The sequence below is a fragment of the Schistocerca piceifrons genome, chromosome 1 (genome assembly GCF_021461385.2).
Source record: "Schistocerca piceifrons isolate TAMUIC-IGC-003096 chromosome 1, iqSchPice1.1, whole genome shotgun sequence".
Classification (NCBI taxonomy): Eukaryota; Metazoa; Arthropoda; class Insecta; order Orthoptera; family Acrididae; genus Schistocerca; species Schistocerca piceifrons.
Window position 1 is genome coordinate 185,398,635 of NC_060138.1, and position 27,400 is coordinate 185,426,034.

The window sequence follows — 27,400 nt, forward strand, 5'->3', positions numbered from 1 at the left end:
GAATGTCTAACCAATGATATATAATGGTATTTAACTTACTGTAAATGTTGTTGTGAGAATAAATCATAGTGGCAAGACACGTTATGGACATAGTACCATCAGAGGTCATTAGATTGTGGAAAAAGCAAAAGTTCAAGAATTGGACTTAAAAATGATTGTGATATTACATATATGTATTTGTTGTTACATATGACCTTCACTCTAGAAGGTATTGCAATCTGTCTTTCACATTTGCTGAAGCACAGCAGTACAGAGGAGTTGAAGGGGAAACAGTGACATCAGTTGGATGAGAACGAGGCCAACGAGAAAGACAGGTCACGCCACGTACGTCACACGGAGGATGTCACGTGACTGGTAGCGTCCTCGGATCTTCTCACTTCAGAACAGATAGCGCCTCTGTCTAAAATGCATCCATGAAAGTTTTATATGAATTAAAGTCGTGCAGGGTACACACACACTGCATTTCTGAATACTGGTAAACTTCGATGCAAGATATACTTAGAAACATAGCAATCGAGAACACAGTTGTAGGCATACGTATTTAACAGCTGAAAAACAGCAGGTCTGGAATGACAAATAAAACATATGTACCCCAATTAAGAGTTTATTCAATTTGTTAGCTTACTAACCAAGCCCAATTTACGTCTAGATGTTTGTGGTTTTAGACATTTTTTGTTTGTGGTTCATTTTTGTCTCCCAGTTACCGTTAAAGTAATTACACCACACAATAATTGCATGAACGAAAGGAAAGAATGTGATCAGAATTTTTTATAAAATGCAGTTACAAGTAACTAATTTTCGACAGGCTCCCACGTAGAATTCCATTCATGACATTATTTGTAAGTATATGAACATTTCTATCAGACAGCGAAATATTCAAATCACTGTGATCGAAACAAGTTAAAAGATACTTGTCGTACGCATTTCTATACTAGATTACATACGTGCAAGGTGTAAAGAAATATATGTAGACCACCTTTGTTTTCAGTAGGTGTGTTTTCCTTACACGAAAGAAAACGTCAGCAATCGATATTTTTCCTGATATATTTCGCAGATTTTTGTCTTAGGTGTTTCATTTTTAATGAGTGAAAATTTAATTACAGAAGATGCTCATCTCTACAGAATGATTTTGACGAAGTTGTGCATTATGCCATAGTTTTGACAAGACTTGTAGGACGATCACCTGAACGTAATAGACGTACATTATTTCCTGTTTTGCACAAATCCCACATTGTTTCTATGAGACATAATAAAATTGCTTCTATTAAATACTTTAAGACAGGAATTATTATGTTCTTGGATTTGAACAAACCCGATTTATCAAATTGTCAGAAGCGAATTCTCACCTGTATTTTTTTGGCATATTTTATTCATTGCAATTAGAAAAAGGCACCTGATAATGAGGAAGAGGTTTTCTCGAAACAGGTTGTGCAAAATAAAGTAAGTTTTAACATATTTATGCAGTTGTTTGGCGGTCAGTTCTACCAAAAACTAAAATCTCACTTGTAGTTTGACAAGAACTTGTCACTTACCTGTCTCTTGAGGAAGTCAGCGGTGATGCAGATATTATGTTTATGGAATAAGGGTTATTAGTTTTTTTGGAAGAACTGCTACATCATTTCAGTGTTTTCCGCAATGGAAAAATTTCTATTTGGTGTACTGACTGTGTAGTAATTTTTAATAGACATTCACAAGGGTACGAAGACAAAAAAGTACAGCCGTCAGTATATATATTGCTTTGTGTCTGAAGAAGGCACTACAAAATGCATAATATAAGTTTTATATAAAAACAAAGATGAGGTGACTTACCGAACAAAAGCGCTGGCAGGTCGATAGACACACAAACAAACACAAACAAACACACAAAATTCAAGCTTTCGCAACAAACTGTTGCCTCATCAGGAAAGAGGGAAGGAGAGAGGAAGACGAAAGGAAGTGGGTTTTAAGGGAGAGGGTAAGGAGTCATTCCAATCCCGGGAGCGGAAAGACTTACCTTAGGGGGAAAAAAGGACAGGTATACACTCGCACACACGCACATATCCATCCACACATACAGACACAAGCAGACATATTTAAAGACAAAGAGTTTGGGCAGAGATGTCAGTCGAGGCAGAAGTGTAGAGGCAAAGAAGTTGTTGAAAGACAGGCGAGGTATGAGTGGCGGCAACTTGAAATTAGCGGAGATTGAGGCCTGGCGGATGACGAGAAGAGAGGATATACTGAAGGGCAAGTTCCCATCTCCGGAGTTCGGATAGGTTGGTGTTGGTGGGAAGTATCCAGATAACCCGGACGGTGTAACACTGTGCCAAGATGTGCTGGCTGTGCACCAAGGCATGTTTAGCCACAGGGTGATCCTCATTACCAACAAACACTGTCTGCCTGTGTCCATTCATGCGAATGGACAGTTTGTTGCTGGTCATTCCCACATAGAATGCATCACAGTGTAGGCAGGTCAGTTGGTAAATCACGTGGGTGCTTTCACACGTGGCTCTGCCTCTGATCGTGTACACCTTCCGGGTTACAGGACTGGAGTAGGTGGTGGTGGGAGGGTGCATGGGACAGGTTTTGCATCGGGGGCGGTTACAAGGATAGGAGCCAGAGGGTAGGGAAGGTGGTTTGGGGATTTCATAGGGATGAACTAACAGGTTACGAAGGTTAGGTGGACGGCGGAAAGACACTCTTGGCGGAGTGGGGAGGATTTCATGAAGGATGGATCTCATTTCAGGGCAGGATTTGAGGAAATCGTATCCCTGCTGGAGAGCCACATTCAGAGTCTGGTCCAGTCCCGGAAAGTATCCTGTCACAAGTGGGGCACTTTTGTGGTTCTTCTGTGGGGGATTCTGGGTTTGAGGAGAAGAGGAAGTGGCTCTGGTTATTTGCTTCTGTACCAGGTCGGGAGGGTAGTTGCGGGATGCGAAAGCTGTTTTCAGGTTGTTGGTGTAATGATTCAGGGATTCCGGACTGGAGCAGATTCGTTTGCCACGAAGACCTAGGCTGTAGGGAAGGGACCGTTTGATGTGGAATGGGTGGCAGCTGTCATAATGGAGGTACTGTTGCTTGTTGGTGGGTTTGATGTGGACGGACGTGTGAAGTTGGCCATTGGACAGGTGGAGGTCAACGTCAAGGAAAGTGGCATGGGATTTGGAGTAGGACCAGGTGAAACTGATGGAACCAAAGGAGTTGAGGTTGGAGAGGAAATTCTGGAGTTCTTCTTCACTGTGAGTTACACCGTCCGGGTTATCTGGATACTTCCCACCAACACCAACCTATCCGAACTCCGGAGATGGGAACTTGCCCTTCAGTATATCCTCTCTTCTCGTCATCCGCCAGGCCTCAATCTCCGCTAATTTCAAGTTGCCGCCACTCATACCTCGCCTGTCTTTCAACAACTTCTTTGCCTCTACACTTCTGCCTCGACTGACATCTCTGCCCAAACTCTTTGTCTTTAAATATGTCTGCTTGTGTCTGTATGTGTGGATGGATATGTGCGTGTGTGCGAGTGTATACCTGTCCTTTTTTCCCCCTAAGGTAAGTCTTTCCGCTCCCGGGATTGGAATGACTCCTTACCCTCTCCCTTAAAACCCACTTCCTTTCGTCTTCCTCTCTCCTTCCCTCTTTCCTGATGAGGCAACAGTTTATTGCGAAAGCTTGAATTTTGTGTGTTTGTTTGTGTTTGTTTGTGTGTCTATCGACCTGCCAGCGCTTTTGTTCGGTAAGTCACCTCATCTTTGTTTTTATATATAATTTTTCCCACGTGGAATGTTTCCTTCCATTATATTGATATCAATAATATAAGTTTTGTATTTTTTCCCATTTTATGCTAACTGTATATCCTAAATAGCTCCAATATAAAAGTGAACATTTACCATCTTGGATTACCAGTTTACTTCTCTTCTGGCCCTCTAACTGTCAAAGCAGCACCTACATTTACAAATAGAAGGAAGTGACGGAGAAGAGACTGAATAAAAGGAAATGAATTTTCAAATTGAAAGGACATTTTCAGTTTATAAGGGCCCCTGTGTCCAGGACAGTAGTATTTAAAGCCTTTTTGAATGTACCCACACGTGTGTGTTGGCTTACATCTGCAACACCTGAGATAAACTATCATCAAACACTGTACTACAGGTAGTTTCCTAAAATCAGCAACAAGCACTATAAGCACTATTTGATAAACATTAAAATTTCTTTAGCTTTATGTTTTCTGTACAACATGAGTCTCTCTATCCTAATAACCCCCCCCCCCCCCCCCACACACACACACACACACACACACACACACACACACACACACACACACACACACACAGAGAGAGAGAGAGAGAGAGAGAGAGAGAGAGAGAGATGAATATACCCAGAATAAACATCAGTAGATGTTTTTCATTTTTCACTTCATTACTAACTGAAGTGTAGTATAGCAAGAACCATTTATGAAGACAATAATGAACAAGAACAAACATTTAATATACATAATTTATTTTAACAAATTTGTAATTCTTTCAAAAACAGACTTACTCATAACAGTTGATATTAATTGAGGTAAGATAATAGGATGTAAGGCTAGTTCATAAACATTAGGCAGGTAAATTGTGGTATGTTTTAAACTCACTACAGTAGTGTGATAAATTTGTAAACATAATTTTGCATCTTACTGTGAGCTTTCAAGTTTCCAGTAAAAGTGACCCTATTTGCCCCTTTGAAGGTTTTAATGAAACAAGATGTTTCTACATATTGGTGCTATACGTTTCACGGCAATACGATACTGCCTTAGGTCAATTTATTATTCATTTAATGATACCATTCTCAAACATTTAGAGGCAGTTTAAAACGCTTCTAATAAATTCTTTACAGGCATTGTAGAAAATATGATAGAATTAGCCAAATGATCACTAAATCTGTTGCTGGCATGGATGTGACACCAAGAAAAAAATATATGCTTAAATCAGACCAAATGCTTGACTATATAAAATAAATTACACACAGTTCTCTGAAAATGCTTCCTATTTGCAGTACCACTGCAATATTTGCAGTAGAATTTGCTTTATCAAGCTGTGTGTATGGACATACAATCTGAGGTATAGGTGCCAAGTGTGGTGACACGGGAACATTTGTACAAAGATTTATTTTCTGCTCCACTCTGTTTATCTATGTATTCTACATCATCATGACACCTCTGTGCTCAGTGTAATTTTAATGTAAACAAACCAGTCAGAGAAACAACGTTACGTATAAGCATTAATGCATTATGTATTTGTAGATTATCTGTGAAATGTATGCAGTCTGAACAAAAATAAAGAAATGAAAACTCAAGCAATCAAGTTGGGTACAATTGTGTCCTGTTGCACTTTTCATTATTAGTAAAGCATGAACAGACACGAAATCTAACAGCAGGAATTGAACCTGTTACATTCTATTTCCTACTATGTGAAATGAACAGAATGGGAGGGTGGGGATGCAAGTATGACAAAAGAAACAAAATAAACATACTTCATAGATGAAATAAACAAATTCCTGACAATTCATGGTGTTGCCATGGCATTATCTGTAAGTTACTGAAAACATCATCCTCAACAACATCAGAAGCTGCAGCATCACCATCGGCAGCAGTAATAACATCAACATCACTTTTGAAGGATGAGGAGTCAATAAAAGCAACATTGTGTAGTACTGTGAGCAATTGGAAAATTATGCCTGCTCTTCATCCAAAGGATTTTTTAGTCAAGGACAAAAAAAAGATAGAAACCTTCAAGGTATGGTTTCGTAATCCTCCACCAAAATATTCAGTCCATTAGAAATAAAGTCCAGCAACTACAAGTGGAACTATAGACACCTCACTCGTTTGCATCACAAAACATTGGTGTAGAGCACCTTAAATAAGTCGTAATGGTTTAAACTCTTATGATTTAGCATGTCAGTATAGCAGAACCTTTATGTGGGATGGTGGGCCATGCATGTATGTTAAGCAAGGGATTATGTATGAAGTCAGAAACGACATTATTTCATAAAGTGAAGAAAAACATCTAGAAATATCAACCATAAATATATGGGACACAAACATGTTCCAAAGCCTAACCATATTATGTATACACCATTCAACCAGCAGTGATATGGAAATTTTCATCGCAAAATTGATCCAGGTCTTAAACATAATTTGTCACCCAAGCAAAATAAATTGCAACATAATGTTACACACCCTGATTAAAAGCAGCAGTGTGTAGCAGCTCATGCATAAAAACTGAATAATTTGCACATGTACTTTCTATAATCAGTTATGGTATAACCTTCTGGGAGGTAAATAGGCAGAATATATAAACAAATACAACTACAACAGAGGTCTATACATACTATATTAAACAGAAGCAAGAGAGCTCACTGCAGAGTGCTGTTTAAAATATTGGGTATCCTGACAGTTCCTTGTGAATACAATTTTCAAACAGTGAGATACATAAAGAAAAATATTGACCAGTACCCAACCAATAGTTGCTTTCATGAACATGGAACCACATCTAGCCACTACTTACACCTCCACAGGAAAAACAAAGTAAAAATCAAAAATAGTGTGCTACATAATGAAATAAAATTGCACAATAAGAACAGTGAGATATCTGCGAAACGTGATAACACGAGAAAGTACATAAAAAGAAATAGTATCTTTGTAGAGGGCTTCAAACTTGTGTGTCAGTCCTAAGCTTCTTCACTTTCCTTGAATCTAATTTGGACTTATTTGCCTTATCATTATGCATTTTCTCAAAATTGTTATTGAGTATTCTGTTGGCACAGAGAGATTCATATTCTAGTTTGCTTAACAATGTGTTGTGAAGCAAACACATACATTCAGCATTATCCACTGCTTTCACGACTTTTGACATGCATATCTTCTGAAAAATGGAAAGCTATTTGCCACATAACATAAATTGCTGAATAAAGTCATTCACAAGCAGAGAGAGTGTATATCACACTATTCAAACTGTGATCACTACTATCTCTGTAGGCAAAGTCAGTTTAACGCTGTCCTGTTCCTTCACAAAGTTGTGAGAAGAATCTACCTCAACTTCGTTGTGCAGCTGCAACCATTCAGTACATTTGTCACACTTAGATTTCTGAAGGGCTTTCCTAGCTGCATAACCTCCTATGTATGTCAAAATAGGTAACATGTTAAGTGGGATATCAACCATACCGAAGGTGATGTCCATAATATCAGAAAAAAATGCAAATGTCAATATCACAATCTAGTTGCTGTTGGGTAGGAATCGTGTGTTTCAAGTGTACATTATCATTTTGAGCTGCAAACAGTACATCATTTTTGAATCTTAATTTTCTTTCATTTTCTAAAACTTGGATGTAGCTAATGTAGTAATTTGCCCCACTCAGCTGTCGGTAGCACCCAAAGTGGCCCTCTAAATCATCATTTTCCTAGCAATATGTAATCAATGTCATATTTCTCAAATAAGTATGGAATTATTTGCAGAAAAGATTCAGTTGTTAATATTAAAGACTGGAATGTGTGTGATTTTAAAGCAAATACTAACAAAGAGATAGAGGGGCTGGCCAGTACTTACCTCAGCTCAGTACAGCCGATAGATACACATAAAACAGAACTGAAAATTTACATTCCTAGCTTTCGGAACTTTGTTCCTTCATCAGGGAGGAGAGAGGGGAAAAAAGGGAAGAAGGGAAAGTGGATTCAGTTACTCACAACCCAGGTTATGAAGCAACAGGGAAAGGTAAACGGGGAGGGTAGCAAGGATGGAGGCATGGTTGTCAGAGGGAAGCCAAAGATATTCTACTGTAAGTACTGTGCCAGCTTCAAACCAAAGAGGATGCATACAGAAGTAAAGAGGTATATAGTATAAAGATAAACACAACTATGTAGGATGAAAAGATGCGTGAATGGCTAAAGAGGAAAGGGAAAGAGGAGAAGACTGAAGAGTGAATGGGAGTGAGGTTGTTTAACGTAGGTTCAGTCCAGGGGGATGGCGGGATGAAAGGATGTGTTGGAGTTCAAGTTCCCATCTCCGCAGTTGAGAGGGACTGGTGCTGGGCGGGAGAAGCCAAATGGCACATACGGTGTAGCAGGTTCCTAGGTCCCTAGAATTATGCTGGAGGGCATGCTCCGCTACTGGGTATTGGGCATCTCCTAGGCGGACAGTTCGTCTGTGTCCGTTCATGCGCTCAGCCAGTTTAGTTGTTGTCATGCCGATGTAAAAGGCTGTGCAGTGCAGGCATGTCAGTTGATAAATGACGTGTGTAGTTTCACACGTAGCCCTGCCTTGAATTGTGTATGTTTTACCAGTAGCGGGGCTGGAGTAGGTGGTTGTGGGGGGATGCATGGGGCAGGTTTTGCAGCGGGGTCGGTTACAGGGGTAGGAACCGCTGGGTAGAGAAGGTAGTCTGGGAATATTGTAGGGTTTAACAAGGATGTTACGGAGGTTAGGGGGGCGACGAAAGGCAACTCTGGGTGGTGTGGGGAGAATTTCGTGTGAGACCCAACTCGCCTTATTTGTTCATGAGACCCAGAAAATATTAGATACAGGCTCCCAGGTAGATGCTATTTTTCTTGACTTCCGGAAGGCGTTCGATACAGTTCCGCACTGTCGCCTGATAAACAAAGTAAGAGCCTACGGAATATCAGACCAGCTGTGTGGCTGGATTGAAGAGTTTTTAGCAAACAGAACACAGCATGTTGTTATCAATGGAGAGACGTCTACAGACGTTAAAGTAACCTCTGGCGTGCCACAGGGGAGTGTTATGGGACCATTGCTTTTCACAATATATATAAATGACTTAGTAGATAGTGTCGGAAGTTCCATGCGGATTTTCGCGGATGATGCTGTAGTATACAGAGAAGTTGCTGCATTAGAAAATTGTAGCGAAATACAGGAAGATCTGCAGCGGATAGGCACTTGGTGCAGGGAGTGGCAACTGACCCTTAACATAGACAAATGTAATGTATTGCGAATACATAGAAAGAAGGATCCCTTATTGTATGATTATATGATAGCGGAACAAACACTGGTAGCAGTTACTTATGTAAAATATCTGGGAGTATGCGTACGGAACGATTTGAAGTGGAATGATCATATAAAACTAATTGTTGGTAAGGCGGGTACCAGGTTGAGATTCATTGGGAGAGTGCTTAGAAAATGTAGTCCGTCAACAAAGGAGGTGGCTTACAAAACACTCGTTCGACCTATACTTGAGTATTGCTCATCAGTGTGGGATCCGTGCCAGGTCGGGTTGACGGAGGAGATAGAGAAGATCCAAAGAAGAGCGGCGCGATTCGTCACTGGGTTATTTGGTAACCGTGATAGCGTTACGGAGATGTTTAATAAACTCAAGTGGCAGACTCTGCAAGAGAGGCGCTCTGCATCGCGGTGTAGCTTGCTCGCCAGGTTTCGAGAGGGTGCGTTTCTGGATGAGGTATCGAATATATTGCTTCCCCCTACGTATACTTCCCGAGGAGATCACGAATGTAAAATTAGAGAGATTAGAGCGCGCACGGAGGCTTTCAGACAGTCGTTCTTCCCGCGAACCATACGCGACTGGAACAGGAAAGGGAGGTAATGACAGTGGCACGTAAAGTGCCCTCCGCCACACACCGTTGGGTGGCTTGCGGAGTATCGATGTAGATGTAGATGTAGATGTAGATGATCTCATTTCAGGGGTTGACTTGAGAAAGTCATATCCATGGCGGAGTAATTTGTTGATGTTTTCGAGGCCAGGATAATATTGGGTGACAAGGGGGATGCTTCTGTGTGGTCTGGGGGTAGGAACATTGTTGTTGGATGGGGAGGAATGTATTGCTCGGGAAATCTGTTTGTGGACAAGGTCTGCAGGATAGTTGCGGGAGAGGAAAGCACTGGTCAGGTTATTGGTGTAATTGTTGAGGGATTCGTCACTGGAGCAGATACGTTTGCCACGAATACCTAGGCTGTAGGGAAGGGAGCGTTTGATGTGGAAAGGATGGCAGCTATCAAAGTGAAGGTACTGTTGTTTGTTTGTGGGTTTGATATGGACAGAGGTGTGAATGTGAGCTTCAACAAGATGAAGGTCAACGTCCAGGAAGGTGGCTTGGGTTTTGGAGAAGGACCAGGTGAAATTCAGATTCGAAAAGGAGTTGAGGTTATGGAGGAAATTAAGGAGTGTTTCTTCACCATGAGTCCAGACCACAAAGATGTCATCTATAAACCTATACCAGGCCAGGGGAAGCAGCTGTTGGGTCTTCAGGAAAGCCTCCTCCATGCGGCCCATGAAGAGGTTGGCATAGGAGGGAGCCATCCTGGTTCCCATGGCCGTTCCCCTGATTTGTTTGTAGGTCTGGCCTTCAAAAGTGAAGTAATTATGGGTGAGGATGAAGTTGGTACGTGTGATAAGGAAAGCGGTTTTTGGAAGATCTTCGGGTGGGCGTTGGGAGAGGTAGTGCTCAAGGGCAGAGAGACCATGGGTATGTGGGATGTTTGTGTAAAGGTTTGTAGCATCTATCTACTACATCTACATCTATACTCCGCGAGCCACCTTACGGTGTGTGGCGGAGGGTACTTATTGTACCACTATCTGATCCCCCCTTCCCTGTTCCATTCACGAATTGTGCGTGGGAAGAACGACTGCTTGTAAGTCTCCGTATTTGCTCTAATTTCTCGGATCTTTTCGTTGTGATCATTACGCGAGATATATGTGGGTGGTAGTAATATGTTGCCCATCTCTTCCCGGAATGTGCTCTCTCGTAATTTCGATAATAAACCTCTCCGTATTGTGTAACGCCTTTCTTGAAGTGTCCGCCACTGGAGCTTGTTCAGCATCTCCGTAACGCTCTCGCGCTGACTAAATGTCCCCATGACGAATCGCGCTGCTTTTCGCTGGATCATGTCTATCTCTTCTATTAATCCAACCTGGTAAGGGTCCCATACTGATGAGCAATACTCAAGAATCGGACGAACAAGCGTTTTGTAAGCTACTTCTTTCGTCGATGAGTCACATTTTCTTAGAATTCTTCCTATGAATCTCAACCTGGCGCCTGCTTTTCCCACTATTTGTTTTATGTGATCATTCCACTTCAGATCGCTCCGGATAGTAACTCCTAAGTATTTTATGGTCGTTACCGCTTCCAATGATTTACCACCTATGGCATAATCGTACTGGAATGGATTTCTGCCCCTATGTATGCGCATTATATTACATTTATCTACGTTTAGGGAAAGCTGCCAGCTGTCGCACCATGCATTAATCCTCTGCAGGTCCTCCTGGAGTACGTACGAGTCTTCTGATGTTGCTACTTTCTTGTAGACAACCGTGTCATCTGCAAATAGCCTCACGGAGCTACCGATGTTGTCAACTAAGTCATTTATGTATATTGTAAACAATAAAGGTCCTACCACGCTTCCCTGCGGTACTCCCGAAATTACCTCTACATCTGCAGATTTTGAACCGTTAAGAATGACATGTTGTGTTCTTTCTTCTAGGAAATCCTGAATCCAATCACAAACCTGGTCCGATATTCCGTAAGCTCGTATTTTTTTCACTAAACGTAAGTGCGGAACCGTATCAAATGCCTTCCTGAAGTCCAGGAATACAGCATCAATCTGCTCGCCAGTGTCTACGGCACTGTGAATTTCTTGGGCAAATAGGGCGAGCTGAGTTTCACATGATCTCTGTTTGCGGAATCCATGTTGGTTATGATGAAGGAGATTTGTATTATCTAAGAACGTCATAATACGAGAACACAAAACATGTTCCATTATTCTACAACAGATTGACGTAAGCGAAATAGGCCTATAATTATTCGCATCTGATTTATGACCCTTCTTGAAAATGGGAACGACCTGCGCTTTCTTCCAGTCGCTAGGTACTTTACGTTCTTCCAGCGATCTACGATAAATTGCTGATAGAAAGGGGGCAAGTTCTTTAGCATAATCACTGTAGAATCTTAAGGGTATCTCGTCTGGTCCGGATGCTTTTCCGCTACTAAGTGATAGCAGTTGTTTTTCAATTCCGATATCGTTTATTTCAATATTTTCCATTTTGGCGTCCGTGCGACGGCTGAAGTCAGGGACCGTGTTACGATTTTCCGCAGTGAAACAGTTTCGGAACACTGAATTCAGTATTTCTGCCTTTCTTCGGTCGTCCTCTGTTTCGGTGCCATCGTGGTCAACGAGTGACTAAATAGGGGATTTAGATCCGCTTACCGATTTTACATATGACCAAAACTTTTTAGGGTTCTTGTTTAGATTGTTTGCCAATGTTTTATGTTCGAATTCGTTGAATGCTTCTCTCATTGCTCTCTTTACGCTCTTTTTCGCTTCGTTCAGCTTTTCCTTATCAGCTATGATTCGACTACTCTTAAACCTATGATGAAGCTTTCTTTGTTTCCGTAGTACCTTTCGTACATGATTGTTATACCACGGTGGATCTTTCCCCTCGGTTTGGACCTTAGTCGGTACGAACTTATCTAAGGCGTACTGGACGATGTTTCTGAATTTTTTCCATTTTTGTTCCACATCCTCTTCCTCAGAAATGAACGTTTGATGGTGGCCACTCAGATATTCTGCGATTTGTGCCCTATCACTCTTGTTAAGCAAATATATTTTCCTTCCTTTCTTGGCATTTCTTATTACACTTGTAGTCATTGATGCAACCACTGACTTATGATCACTGATACCCTCTTCTACATTCACGGAGTCGAAAAGTTCCGGTCTATTTGTTGCTATGAGGTCTAAAACGTTAGCTTCACGAGTTGGTTCTCTAACTATCTGCTCGAAGTAATTCTCGGACAAGGCAGTCAGGATAATGTCACAAGAGTCTCTGTCCCTGGCTCCAGTTCTGATTGTGTGACTATCCCATTCTATACCTGGTAGATTGAAGTCTCCCCCTATTACAATAGTATGATCACGAAACTTCTTCACGACGTTCTGCAGGTTCTCTCTGAGGCGCTCAACTACTACGGTTGCTGATGCAGGTGGTCTATAGAAGCATCCGACTATCATATCTGACCCACCTTTGATACTTAACTTAACCCAGATTATTTCACATTCGCATTCGCTAAGAACTTCACTGGATATTATTGAATTCTTTACTGCTATAAATACTCCTCCACCATTGGCGTTTATCCTATCCTTGCGGTATATATTCCATTCTGTGTCTAGGATTTCGTTACTGTTCACTTCCGGTTTTAACCAACTTTCCGTTCCTAATACTATATGCGCACTATTTCCTTCAATAAGAGGTACTAATTCAGGAACCTTGCCCTGGATACTCCTGCAGTTTACCAATATTACGTTAACTTTTCCTGTTTTTGGTCTCTGAGGACGGACGTTCTTTATCAACGATGATAATGGCCTCTCAGGTAAGCCGTCAGGTATATTATCGTTTCGCCCAAGGGGGGGTCCCTCTAACCTAAAAAAACCCCCGTGTGCACGCCACACGTACTCTGCTACCCTAGTAGCTGCTTCCGGTGTGTAGTGCACGCCTGACCTGTCTAGGGGGGCCCTACAGTTCTCCACCCAATAACGGAGGTCGATGAATTTGCAACCATTATAGTCGCAGAGTCGTCTGAGCCTCTGGTTTAGACCCTCCACACGGCTCCAAACCAGAGGACCGCGATCGACTCTGGGCACTATGCTGCAGATATTAAGCTCAGCTTGCACTCCGCGTGCGATGCTGGTTGTCTTCACCAAATCAGCCAGCCGCCGGAAGGAACCAAGGATGGCCTCAGAACCCAAGCGGCAGGCGTCATTCGTTCCGACATGTGCTACTATCTGCAGCCGGTCACACCCAGTGCGTTCAATAGCTGCCGGAAGGGCCTCCTCCACATTACGGACGAGACCCCCCGGCAAGCACACCGAGTGCACACTGGCATTCTTCCCCGACCTACCCGCTATTTTCCTAAGGGGCTCCATAACCCGCCTAACGTTGGAGCTCCCTATAACTAATAGGCCCGCCCTCTGTGACTGTCGGGACCTTGCCGGAGAATCGGCCACTGGCCCAACAGGCGAGGCATCCTGTGGTGGCTCGGAAACGATGTCATCACCACTAGGAAGCACCCCGTACCTGTTGGAAAGGGGTAAGGCAGCTGCCACGCGGCCAGATCCCACCTTCGCCTTTCGGCCAGGAAGGTTTCAGGTGGGAGAGGAGTGGGAATGGATTTGAGGCGTTCTAGGAAGTGGTTTGTGTCTTTGATGTAGGATGGGAGTCTGCGGGTGATAGGTTGTAGGTGCTGGTCTACCAGAGCTGAGATACGTTCGGTTGGGGATTTGAAGCCTGCTACAATGGGACGGCCAGGATGGATCTCTTTGTGGATTTTGGGTAATAGGTAGAAGGTAGGGGTACGTGGCTCAGGTGGAGTGAGTAAGTCTATGGAAGCCGTTGTGAGGCCTTGTGAAGGACCTTGGATTTTTAGGATTTTTTGCAGCTCAGTCTGGATGGAGGGAATGGGATCCTGGGTAACAGCTTTGTAGGTTGAGGTGTCAGAGAGTTGACGCAGTCCTTCTGCCACATACTCCACACGGTCAAGTACGACAGTTGTGGAGCCTTTATCCGCCGGGAGGATGACAATAGAGCGGTCTATTTTCAGCTCTTTAATGGCACGGGATTCAGTTGGGGTGATGTTGGGGGTTGTCAGGATGTTCTTCAAGAAGGACTGGGAGGCAACACTGGATGTGAGGAATTCCTGAAATGTCTGCAAGGGATGGTTTTGGGGGAGGGGAGGAGGATCCCTTTGAGAAGGCAGTCGGAACTGTTCTAGACAGGGTTCAACACTGGGTCTAGTATTTGGGGGCTGTGTTTGGGTAGTGAAGTGATATTTCCAGTTGAGGTTCCGGGTTAATGAGAGGAGATCTTTAACCAGGGCAGTGTGGTTGAATTTAGGTGTGGGGCTAAAGGTTAAGCCTTTTGATAGAACAGATGTCTCTGGAGGAGAGAGGGATCTGGATGAGAGGTTTAGGACTGATTGGTACTGGTGATATGTGGCATTTGACTGTGGTTATAGTTGAGATTTGGTCTGTGTGGGGTATGTGCTGGGATGGGGAGATTGAGTAGGGTGGCTAGGCTAGGTTTGTTGGCTATGAGGGGGGGTTTGTTGAAGGTTCTGTTGTGGTTGGTGTTTGTGATGGATAGGGAGAGGGACCCCACTTCTTAGGTGTTGTACTAGCACTGTGGATAGTTTTTTCAGGTGGTGTGTAGCATGGAACTCAAGTTTGCAGCTGGCTTCTAGGATGATGTTCCTCAGTGTGTTCTCCAAGCAAGGGTTTGAGAGGTGGAGGACTTTGAAGAGAGATAGGAGCTGTTGGGAGTGGTGGTTACATGAAGTAGTGTAGAGATTCAGGGCAAGTTGGGTAAGGGCTAAGGATTGAATGTTCTGGAAGTCCAGGAGAGACTGGTGGAAGGAGGAATTGCACCCGGAGATGGGAACTTTTAAGGTAAGCCCTTTAGGAGTAATTCCAAAGGTTAAGCAGGACTGGAGAAAAAGTATGTGGGATTGCAGTTTGGCTACAGTGAATGCATGTTTCCGGAATGAATGTAAATAATGTGGTATAGGATTAGGGTACATAGTGGATAACTGGTGACTAGGGAAATTAAATAACTAAAGTTGAAATAGTAATCGTAAGAAGGAGTAAAACACGGAGGGAAGGACGAGAAGGAAAGAAATTGTGTTGGTAATGTTCAATACCAAAGGAAGACCACTAAATAAGAAAAATACGGAAAAAGTTGACCAGACCAAGCAAGTATGTCCAGATCAGGGGAAACGAACACACGTTGCTCAAAAACAGAGATAGCGAGTGGCGAAAAAAGATCGCGCGTGCCGCAAAAGCGATCGCGGGTGGCGCAGAAATGTCCCAAAAAAATTTTCTTTTGGCAGAGAAAGATAGCCAATGGCATAAAAATATTGCCAGCAACAAGAAATCGACGGAAATGGATGATACTGGTAGGTGTGGAAGAGATTGTTGGCTGGGAAACAGCGAATAACGAACGTTAAAACTATGGAATGTTGAATAAATAAATCAATAAATAAAAAAGACAAGAGGACTAAAAACGGAACAAGATAATAGCAGGAAGATGAAACTAGCACAGTTGGTGACAAAAATATTTATTTATGTATATATAAAACACTGAAGAAGAGAAAGTGTTAAGATGACAGACGTAAGTGATAGCTAACAAAAGGGACAAAACAATGAAGGATGTGGACCATATAGGTGATCTAAATGATTAATGGAAAATCTCGTATAAGATGTGAAACAAATACTAACAAAGAGATAGAGGGGCTGGCCAGTACTTACCTCAGCTTAGTACAGCCGATAGATACACATAAAACAGAACTGAAAATTTACATTCCTAGCTTTCGGAACTTTGTTCCTTCATCAGGGAGGAGAGAGGGGAAAAAAGAGAACGCCTCAAATCCATTCCCACTCCTCTCCCACCTGAAACCTTTCTTGTCACCATAGATGCTACAAACCTTTACACAAACATCCCACATACCCATGGTCTCTCTGCCCTTGAGCACTACCTCTCCCAACGCCCACCCGAAGATCTTCCAAAAACCGCTTTCCTTATCACACGTACCAACTTCATCCTCACCCATAATTACTTCACTTTTGAAGGCCAGACCTACAAACAAATCAGGGGAACGGCCATGGGAACCAGGATGGCTCCCTCCTATGCCAACCTCTTCATGGGCCGCATGGAGGAGGCTTTCCTGAAGACCCAACAGCTGCTTCCCCTGGCCTGGTATAGGTTTATAGATGACATCTTTGTGGTCTGGACTCATGGTGAAGAAACACTCCTTAATTTCCTCCATAACCTCAACTCCTTTTCGAATCTGAATTTCACCTGGTCCTTCTCCAAAACCCAAGCCACCTTCCTGGACGTTGACCTTCATCTTGTTGAAGCTCACATTCACACCTCTGTCCATATCAAACCCACAAACAAACAACAGTACCTTCACTTTGATAGCTGCCATCCTTTCCACATCAAACGCTCCCTTCCCTACAGCCTAGGTATTCGTGGCAAACGTATCTGCTCCAGTGACGAATCCCTCAACAATTACACCAATAACCTGACCAGTGCTTTCCTCTCCCGCAACTATCCTGCAGACCTTGTCCACAAACAGATTTCCCGAGCAATACATTCCTCCCCGTCCAACAACAATGTTCCTACCCCCAGACCACACAGAAGCATCCCCCTTGTCACCCAATATTATCCTGGCCTCGAAAACATCAACAAATTACTCCGCCATGGATATGACTTTCTCAAGTCAACCCCTGAAATGAGATCATCCCTTGACAAAATTCTCCCCACACCACCCAGAGTTGCCTTTCGTCGCCCCCCTAACCTCCGTAACATCCTTGTTAAACCCTACAATATTCCCAGACTACCTTCTCTACCCAGCGGTTCCTACCCCTGTAACCGACCCCGCTGCAAAACCTGCCCCATGCATCCCCCCACAACCACCTACTCCAGCCCCGCTACTGGTAAAACATACACAATTCAAGGCAGGGCTACGTGTGAAACTACACACGTCATTTATCAACTGACATGCCTGCACTGCACAGCCTTTTACATCGGCATGACAACAACTAAACTGGCTGAGCGCATGAACGGACACAGACGAACTGTCCGCCTAGGAGATGCCCAATACCCAGTAGCGGAGCATGCCCTCCAGCATAATTCTAGGGACCTAGGAACCTGCTACACCGTATGTGCCATTTGGCTTCTCCCGCCCAGCACCAGTCCCTCTCAACTGCGGAGATGGGAACTTGCACTCCAACACATCCTTTCATCCCGCCATCCCTCTGGACTGAACCTACGTTAAACAACCTCACTCCCATTCACTCTTCAGTCTTCTCCTCTTTCCCTTTCCTCTTTAGCCATTCACGCATCTTTTCATCCTACATAGTTGTGTTTATCTTTATACTATATACCTCTTTACTTCTGTATGCATCCTCTTTGGTTTGAAGCTGGCACAGTACTTACAGTAGAATATCTTTGGCTTCCCTCTGACAACCATGCCTCCACCCTTGCTACCCTCCCCGTTTACCTTTCCCTGTTGCTTCATAACCTGGGTTGTGAGTAACTGAATCCACTTTCCCTTCTTCCCTTTTTTTCCCCTCTCTCCTCCCTGATGAAGGAACAAAGTTCCGAAAGCTAGGAATGTAAATTTTCAGTTCTGTTTTATGTGTATCTATTGGCTGTACTGAGCTGAGGTAAGTACTGGCCAGCCCCTCTATCTCTTTGTTAGTATTTGTTTCACATCTTATATGAGATTTTCCATTAATCATTGTGATTTTAAAGCATCAGTTATTGGAACAGATACTCTCCAAACTTTTAGCAAATGGCACAGATTATTTAGAAATGTCACCTGATTCTTCCTGATGGCTTCTCTGTAAGGACCATTGAATCTCTGGCCTTCAAATACACTTCTAACATAACAGTCTTCCACCAGTTCACAATCAACTGAAGCAAAGTCACTGTCCGATTTATCTGCTCAGTAACATTAGGCAAGTTCTTTGTTGCATGTTTCAAAGCTACTAAGTCATTATCATTGAAAATTTTCAAAGCTGATTTCACATTTTGTTTCTGAATAGACGATGGATACAGCACTCTAGCTGATAGTGTGTGGCCATATTTGACTAAAGAGTTTCTTTCTTTCTCATATACCAACTCCAAATGCTTATACTGTGCTGTCAATATTACTGAATGATCAGTCATGTCAGGAAACAGTAACACTTTATTAACTCTTCTTTTTGTCTGCCAATTGTTCCTGACACAGTTCAGAATATGTACAGTATCAAACATTTAAAAAAAAAAAAGTTTCTTGGAAGAATCTGGAGGGTATTCAATACTGGGTTGGAGAATTCTAGTGGGGGTGAACAGTTCATATGCCTTCCTGTTTACACTGTTATCAGACTAACAACTTTGAAGCCCACTCTTTCCACCATGCGCGGAACATTACTGATCAAAGATTTCAGCTCTTCACTTGTTATTATAGCTACTGGTATAATTTCTACATCATCAACATATTTAGACAAGAGAGGAAACCATAAAAACCTGTGCTGTTTTCGCACACATCTCAGGATGAAAAACCTACTCCCATGTATTGTGCCAGATTTAAATGAAAGCTGTAGTTGCAAATCTAACAAAAGAGACGCTAACAACTCATGGTTTTTTTCATATTTTACCCTGTTTTTTAAATAAGGACTCGTTTGAACTGATGAAGTGACTAACTGGTAATTACAAATTAGTTTCTGCAGGGTTTGTGGGTGGGGGAAAAACATTAAATCACATTTCCTCAAGGCGCTGTATGCACTGTCAGTGGCACATTGCTTGTATGTACATTCTGTCATGGTTTTGTTGCCATGTGTCTGTTGTTTTGGAGATTTGTAATACATGAAGTTGTTCTACAGTAAATTTCAGTTGCGCATTTTCATCATAATTTGGGATAGTCTGCAGGCAATTGACAGCACAGTTTAATTTATTTGTAACAGTAGGCAAAATTTCTCCTTGCTCAACCATTGGCATTACATTTTATAAAATGTTTATGGAAGTTTTTTTCTTCACATCATTGATGGATGCCTTAATTGCAAAATGAATTCCTTCACTAACATTTACCCTAAAGCTCAAATCACTGTTAAGTGATGAATGCAGTAACATAAGGTATTCTCCTGTCTAATCCCAAAAAACAGGTATGCAATTTTCCATCACCTCTAATCGCAGACCATTTTTTGCTGCAAATTTTCTGTCCTTCTAGCCACACAGAAACATTGAGACATCAAAGTGAATTTTGTTGGAGGTGTAAGTTGTTTGAATCAATACTGTCCTGAATAGCTTTTTGAAGATTATAGTCTTCTGCATCGGCAAGACGCCTCACTTTTGTAATTGATTTAGAACAGTATGAGGGAGTGTTGGGAAAAATAGTTGGCACAGCATTTTCGATGAGTTTTGGAATTATTCTGGGAAATTCTTTCAGTTGTCCTCTGTCCATAATTATGTCCCATCGAATTACATATGATTCATCGAAGTGTTTTACACAAATATTTGGCCATGTTAGTTTGGTTAAGTCTGTTGGGATATTTCGAAGCCACAGTGCACATTGACTCTAGTCAGTTGGCAAAAAAAAATAGTCATTCTCTCAGTTTCGGAATCATAATTCAACCAACAGCCGAACACACTACATCAATGTGGCATTTCAAGAGTTCCAGATCTAGAAATAAAATGAAACAGTATTTCAATGCATTGCGTCGAAGTTACAGTGAAGTTTAAGATCTCTAAATCATGTCAGGATAAACACACACAGACGGTTAACATATCTTGCGTACAATTATCAATGTTTCGCACACACCGCCGTAAATATAACAAATTGTGGATGTATCACCACTACACATACACCTATACACACGTATTCTGTTGATGCACTTAGTTAGAATTCACTTTTGTAGTACCAAAAACAAACACACCAAATAGCAATGCAATACGCACGTTGCTTCCACTATCAAAACAAGACCCTGAGTGTGACGTCACGTTCACGCGCTGTGGCCTGTATTTCTCGTTGGCTGCGGGATGAAAACTGTGTGGTGAGTGCGCAGAGGGCAGTGGTGAGCAGGCAGCAAATTCAATCATGCTGCCAATCATGGTAATCTTTGCCACATACTTTAGCTTTTTAGAAATTCTTTTGAAAAATTCGGTGTTCTATTCATGCTCCGTAAAATGAGCTGCTCCCTCAGCTATATAGGCAAGCAGACCTCGTCCAGCCGTGCAGGGAAAACTAGTGTGCTGGGTTGGAGGCTGCTAGAGAGATGACAGCCCCAAAACCCATGCTAACCACTGCAAACAGCTGTGGCTCCAATTCTACTATATCAAATGTAGCTCCTGCGGTGTTGCCTGTAATGGCAGGATGTACACAGCTGATAATAAACTCTGGCAATGGAAAGGACAATCCTGACAGTGTTGTAGATTTGGTAAGTGCACTGGAAAATAAAATTATTGATTTCAATAAAGAAAAGTAGTACTTTAATTAATCCTATTTTTAGTGTGGTGTGGCACAGGCAGGGAGAGCGTCATGCAATTGTGATGTGTCTCAACATTCAGGTACTAAGTCAAAGCAATCACATGAAGCATCTACTACAGTAACATCTGGACGAAGGCCAATGATGCTAGATTACATGGAGAGAGATGCAGTGATGAAGCAATGAAGCCACAGGCCCGTTTCTGTCTATTGGCTGCTGTGAGACACTGATCTTCTTAGGACACTGGCCGCCTAACCACCGAATGTGTTCCCAGACAATAACATTGCCTACAAAGTGCAGCTTCAAATGTCAAAAGTAAATTATAGCGTTGTCTGGACTAGTGCATTTTTCACTCAATAATTACAGCATACTGTTGCTGCCTGTGACCTGGTTGTGATTGTTTTGATGGTAGTTTAAGTAAGGTTAGCCAAAACCAGCAGATTGATGTGTTTGTTCATTTCTGGAATAGAGCATTGTGCCAGGTTTCAAACAGGCACCTCACTTCTTTTCTTTGGAAAAAAGTACTGCAAAAGATTTAGTTGGAAGATTTGAGGCAGGTACATCCCAATCTAAGATAAACCTGAAAAGGCAAGTTGTTCAGGTGTCCATGGAGTCCCTAATGTTAAAAGGCATTCCTAAGAGAACTGAAAAGCGAGCTTAAAGTCTAGGGTATCCAGAATATCCCGTGCTTTTGAACTTTCATACATGTGACATACATACATCACATGTTACCTACAAGACAGGTTGTACTAGTGTTGGCTGAAACCATGTACGTTTTTCTGCGAGCTTTATGTAATCATTTAAAAGCATCCCTTCCGTCAAGCTAATTTCAATAATGTTAGTCACATTTGTTTTCTCACATAAGTTTTGCGCTGTTTGATGAGTGGAAAATAAAATGGTGGCAGTCTGGGCTCAGATATTAATGGCTGTTGAAAAATATGTGATAAAGGATAAAGAAGGAATAGAACTAAGTAAAACCAAAATCTAAAGTTGCTACTGGAATTCCTAAGAGTCATAGCTAGTAATGCTTGTGCGTATCTTTGAAGGACAAGATGTTAAGAGTCTCTTTGATTTTGAGACTGGCTGCTCAGGTTGAGCCATTTCCAACTAATATGGCAGATGCCCCCTTAGCTCCCTGCCTCTGTATGTTTGGACAGAATCAGAAAAAGCTCTGGGTCAATGTGACTTATCAGAGAAAGATAGCTTGAATGAGTATTTTACATTTATGAAGAGTACGGTATCCAAAATTTTGGATAAATCCCCTCTGGTGAATTCTTTTGCATAGGGCATTGTATGTTTAGACACAGAAGCGACAATTAACACCAATGTTGAGAAGAGATGGTTAGGCATTTCATTGACGTATCTCGCTACCTTAAATAACACTGGAGGTCATGAGGCTGATGCCATTGTCCGTGAGTTCCAAAATCTATTAGCGATCACGCTAGTAAAGGAAATCAGAGTTTGATGGGTATTGCATTTGCCCCCAATCAATTCTGGATGGTGGTATTTGAGGGTAAGAATGGACATGAACATTTGAAGACGTGTCAAGGTTGCACGCATTCTCGTCCATGGAAATGCCATTGTTGAAAGAGATTTGTCTGATAACTCTTTTCTGATCAGGAATTTAACAAAAGCCTATCCATAGTACTTCATACCATTCACCATGTGGCCAGTGTCGCTGGGATTGTTATATCTGTACCCTTCACAAAGTAGTTAATACATTGCATGTGAAACGCACATGGTAAATACCATAGGTAAGAAAGGGCAGTTGAGTGACTTCACTTAATGTACATGTACTGCTCTGTTATTGTGCCTTTGAGTTGCTTCATTCAAATTGTATTTAAATTTTATTCTTAGATCTCTTTGTAAAATACGTAATTTTTTACTGAAATAGATAATCAGATTAGGGAAGGATGGGGAAGGAAGTTGGCCGTGCCATTTCAAAGGAACCATCGCGGCCTTTCCCAGAAGCCGGACGCAGGTTTGAACCGTTGTCCTCCTGAATGTGAGTCCAGTGTATGAACCACTGCGCCACCTCACTCAGTATACAGATCTGCAGCTTGTCATGATAACAAGCTGGTGACTATTTTCATTTTCCCATCACCTTGGTAGTACTCCACAGCAGCAAGTGTCTTTAAGAGGTATGGAAGCCAGATAAAGTATGTTGGAAGGATGAGGCAATTGCTCTTGTATTTGTTCTAAACTCAAAATGAATTGTTGCAGCAGCAGCAGCAGCAATAAGGCATAGAAAATCAATATAAAGTGGTAAATTGTGCTTGACGGACAGACCGTTTAGATAACTGCCACGCTGATCACTGCAGAAGCCCCGAGTAATTATAGATTCAGTGCAGTACAGGAGAAATTGCACTCCTGCTTCAGTCTTTAATGCAATATTTTCTGACTTTTTAAATGAGCAACACAGCAGACTTTGTTATTTGCTCTGTTGTTTCCCAAGATTATGTCCTCGAGATTCTGTTGCCTCCAGAGTTCACTGTATTTGATGCCGAACTATCAACAATCTTGATGGTGTTGGAGCAGATGAGATGTGCCATGCCTGCTAAATTCTTCGTCTGTTCTGACTCCCTTACTGCCATTCAGTCTCTGCAGTGCTTGTATCCCACTTATAAAGTCACTCAGGATATCCAGGATGCCCTCAGACTACAACAGCTGGGAAAGAGGTGTCCTTTTTCTGGGTACGAGTCTTGCAGGGAATGGAAGGGCAAATGTAGTGGCCAGGGAGGCACCTCTTGACCCTCAGTTAGTTCAGTGGACCATCCCCCTGCATGCTCTCATCTCATCTCATGTCATCAATGGGAAGATGAGTGGCTGAAAGTGACAGCCAAAGAACTTCCTGTAGTAAAAACCCTACAGCGCAGCAGTGGTGTACCTCCTTCCAGCCACTCAGACAGGATGAGGATAGCCATATGACGTGGGGCTTCTTGCTCTGGCCAGAGAACAGCGACAGATTTGCTGACAGATCTGCCTTCTATTTTAGGTAACATTCACACGAATGTGGTAAGAGTTGTAAGGTTTTGTCATATGTCCAACTCGTTTTCTAAAATTTAAGGTATATGTTCTTAATGTGTTAACAGGGTGATAGGTTCACCCATGTTTTTTGTAAGTGGTCACCATTCGCATTTCCCTGTGCCTTTCTTTTAGTGCTTCTATGGTGTTACTTCTGTTTTAATCATAGGTGTAGCACCTTGTGTAGCTCAACATGAGTGAAGTGCAAATGAGTGTCATGTTATAGATTTTCTTCTCACTGTGTGCAATAATTTGGAGACTTATCCACATTCTCTTGTTTTTATGGGGAACTGATAACATCTCTGTTGAGTGCACATAAGCTCCAAGACACACACAAATATACTGCATAGTTTATTGGGAGTTAATTCATGTGAATCATGCAGAATATCACAAAGCACCTTTACATTTCTCATGGTCTGTTGGGGGACAAACTATTCATTTTATCTCTCATATTGCATTTCTGTGGGCCATTGTCTTTGGCTCTTCAGTGTCATGATTCGTCCTAATTGATGATAAAGATTGATACACCTTTGTATTCATACCATGTCAAGAAATGCTGTGCAGAGAGTACTCTGGTGTTAAATTACCAGTTAGCATAATAACCACACTCAGAAACTACAGTCTGACAACTGTAATTTCATTGAGCATTTCTTTGCAAAATACAGGTAGAACCAAAAATGAATTGATTCCATCACAAAGATTTTTGTGTTCAGTGTACATTATTTTAACTGTTTCTGTAAGCAGAATGTCGGCTTTATGTAAGAAGACAGTACCAATCTTGAGTTGTATGTCTATCATTTGCAAATAAACAGCTATCATACATTGTTATACTTTCAGGAATAAGTAGTCAAAAGGTAACATGTAAGTTGAACGAGATAGTTTTAAACTGTATTTTTCAGTCATTACGAACAGAGAAATCAAACCAAAAATGTTCTCCCTTCGCCATAATGTTCCTTTATAGAACCATGCTTAAGGAGGTTTCAGTCTAGTGCTTTAAATTTAGTGCACTCTCAAACTGCTTTGTTAGAAGACTTCTGAGTTAAACAAATTGAACAACTGACAGTTAAAAAAACAACAACAACAACCACCACCACCACCACCACCACCACCACCACCACCATTGGCAACCAGAGATGGGGGTCGCGCGCGCGCGCGCGTGTGTGTGTGTGTGTGTGTGTGTGTGTGTGTGAGATCTAATTTTTGGTCGAAAGTTTACTTGTTTGACAGTCTTTTTGCTCTGTCTCTCTGTGACTCAACATCTCTGCTATATGGTGAGTAGCAATCTAACCTTTTTCATAATCACACAATTTCGTTTTGCTTCAAGAAATAGATATAACAGGTAAACAAAATTATCTCATAAACCACAGTCCTGTGTGTAACACTAAAACTTATAATAGACTGGATAAATATGAAGCAAAGGAGGGGAACCTCTAATATCTCATAATTGATACGAAAGAGTTGTTACATTGCTGCATGCTAAACTGTATTGCAGTCAGTCAATGAGATGGGCCATGACAAATATAAACTACTTACAGTAAATTTCCGTTGGCTTGTAAGGCACTGCATATCTAACATGTTAACTTGAACTCCATCAATCCCCCCCCCCCCCCCAAAAAAAAAAACACACACACACACACACACACACACACACACACACACACACACACACACACTTGTTTAAACACAGTTTTCACACATTTTTCTTTTGTTTCAGCTTACAGCAGCTGGAGGTCTGCCTCCTGGTGTCGATGATCTTTGGATTTCTTGTGGATCACGGAAGACTTGCCAGTATACCTGGGACATGTTGCGTAATACAAATGTTGAGTTTCCTGGGAAATATAAACCTCGTTTCCGTTTTGATAGATTGTACTTACGCAATTCTCATCAAAAATCAGTTGTGCCACAGTTTTTTGGCCTTGTAGGTATTGAAAAAGTAACTAGAACTCAGTCGTATCCAAGTGATCATTGGGGTATCCAGGTACACTTTACTATTGAAAAGAGGTGAATAAATGTGTGCTTATTCCTTCATTTTTAGTGTTTTTTAACTATATATGCAAGAAAATAGCAGACTTGAAGACTTTCGTGTTACTCACTGTGGTGTTATGAGGCAAAAAACATTTTTTGTTTGTGTTTAGGAAATTATTTTGTTGAATTACTTAGACATTAACAGTATTATCAGATGTATTGTGATTTTTACATTTTCTTAATATTTCAGTAAATAAATGGATAGAGCTCAAATTTTGAAGTTTTTCTGTTCACCCACACACACACACACACACACACACACACACGTGACTCAGCATCTCCGCTATATGGTGAGTAGCACCTTTCCTTCTCATAATATAGAGACAACAATACTTCACACACACACTAATGTCACTTACAGTTTTGGTTTTATATGTCTGTTTTGATGATATTGGTGGAGATTAGTGGAGAACGCACCCACTGGAAATGTGCACAATTAGTGAGTTTCAATACATTACCTGTTAAGGTGCAATTGAAGATGTCGGCGCATCAACCATGTTCGTGCTAATGGTAACGGAATAAAAGTGTGTCAGAATTTATTTCTGGTGTGAGAAAGACACAATTGTTCACTTTTTAGTGTCCCAATTTTATGTTGAGAAGGGTCTAGAGCAAGCTGTTCAAATTCTGTCGTAGTGGGTTCAGTTCCTGTTGCAGCCTTGATGGAAGGAGTGGAATAGGATGCACTCAGCCTTGTGAGGCTAATTGAGAAGCTCCAGTGTACAGAAAGGTGACAACAACTGAGACAGTGGTGTGCTGCCTCTGTTCCCCATACTGCATCTGAATTATGCTATGTGGCAGAGGATGACGCAGCTGCTGGTAGGTATTGCATGGTCCTTGGGGCTACTCATAGAGCTAATTTTTTGATGCTTCATGGGGGCAATGTGTTGTTTACTGATATGCAATAAAATTAATGCATTTATCGGCAAACTACTTTGGTTTTGTGCAGGAAAGCTGACTTTTTAAATGTCTTGAACTGCAGTTACCTCCAAGATACATTACATCAACAAAAGGTGTGCACTACTCTGCTGTTGTGAGATGACGTTATAGAACCACATAGCCTAGAAAATAAATTGATATTATTTAGCACAATGTTTTCAATTGCACCAAATACTATTCCTTTTGCAATGAAAAATTGTGACTGATTTACGAAATTGCAGTCTGCTCAAGGACTTGCATTACAGTAACATGAATTTGTCACAAGGTTACTGTGTTAGTGTTGTTTCCCCACGCTAGTACAAAAGTAGCTGAAATTATGTCCATATGTGAGTGAAAACATATTGTGAACAACATACAAAAAGGATAAAAACTGCAGAAAGTCCCCAACTTCACGATTCAATACTGAAGAACGTTCTGTGCCTTGCAGC

General features: G+C 41.8%; 1 protein-coding gene across 7 annotated transcripts in view; it reads left to right on the top strand.

Moving 5' to 3' along the window:
* Positions 1 to 26,249, top strand: part of LOC124785359 (tyrosyl-DNA phosphodiesterase 2-like) — a 170,404-nt gene extending 144,155 nt beyond the window's left edge. For all 7 annotated transcript variants that reach the window (XM_047254176.1, XM_047254180.1, XM_047254179.1 and 4 more), the window contains one exon: positions 25,726 to 26,249. In XM_047254176.1, coding sequence (XP_047110132.1) covers positions 25,726 to 26,016 — 291 coding nt within the window. In that variant the 3' untranslated portion in view covers positions 26,017 to 26,249. The remainder of the gene's footprint in view (positions 1 to 25,725) is intronic.
* The last annotated feature ends 1,151 nt before the right edge of the window (positions 26,250 to 27,400 follow it).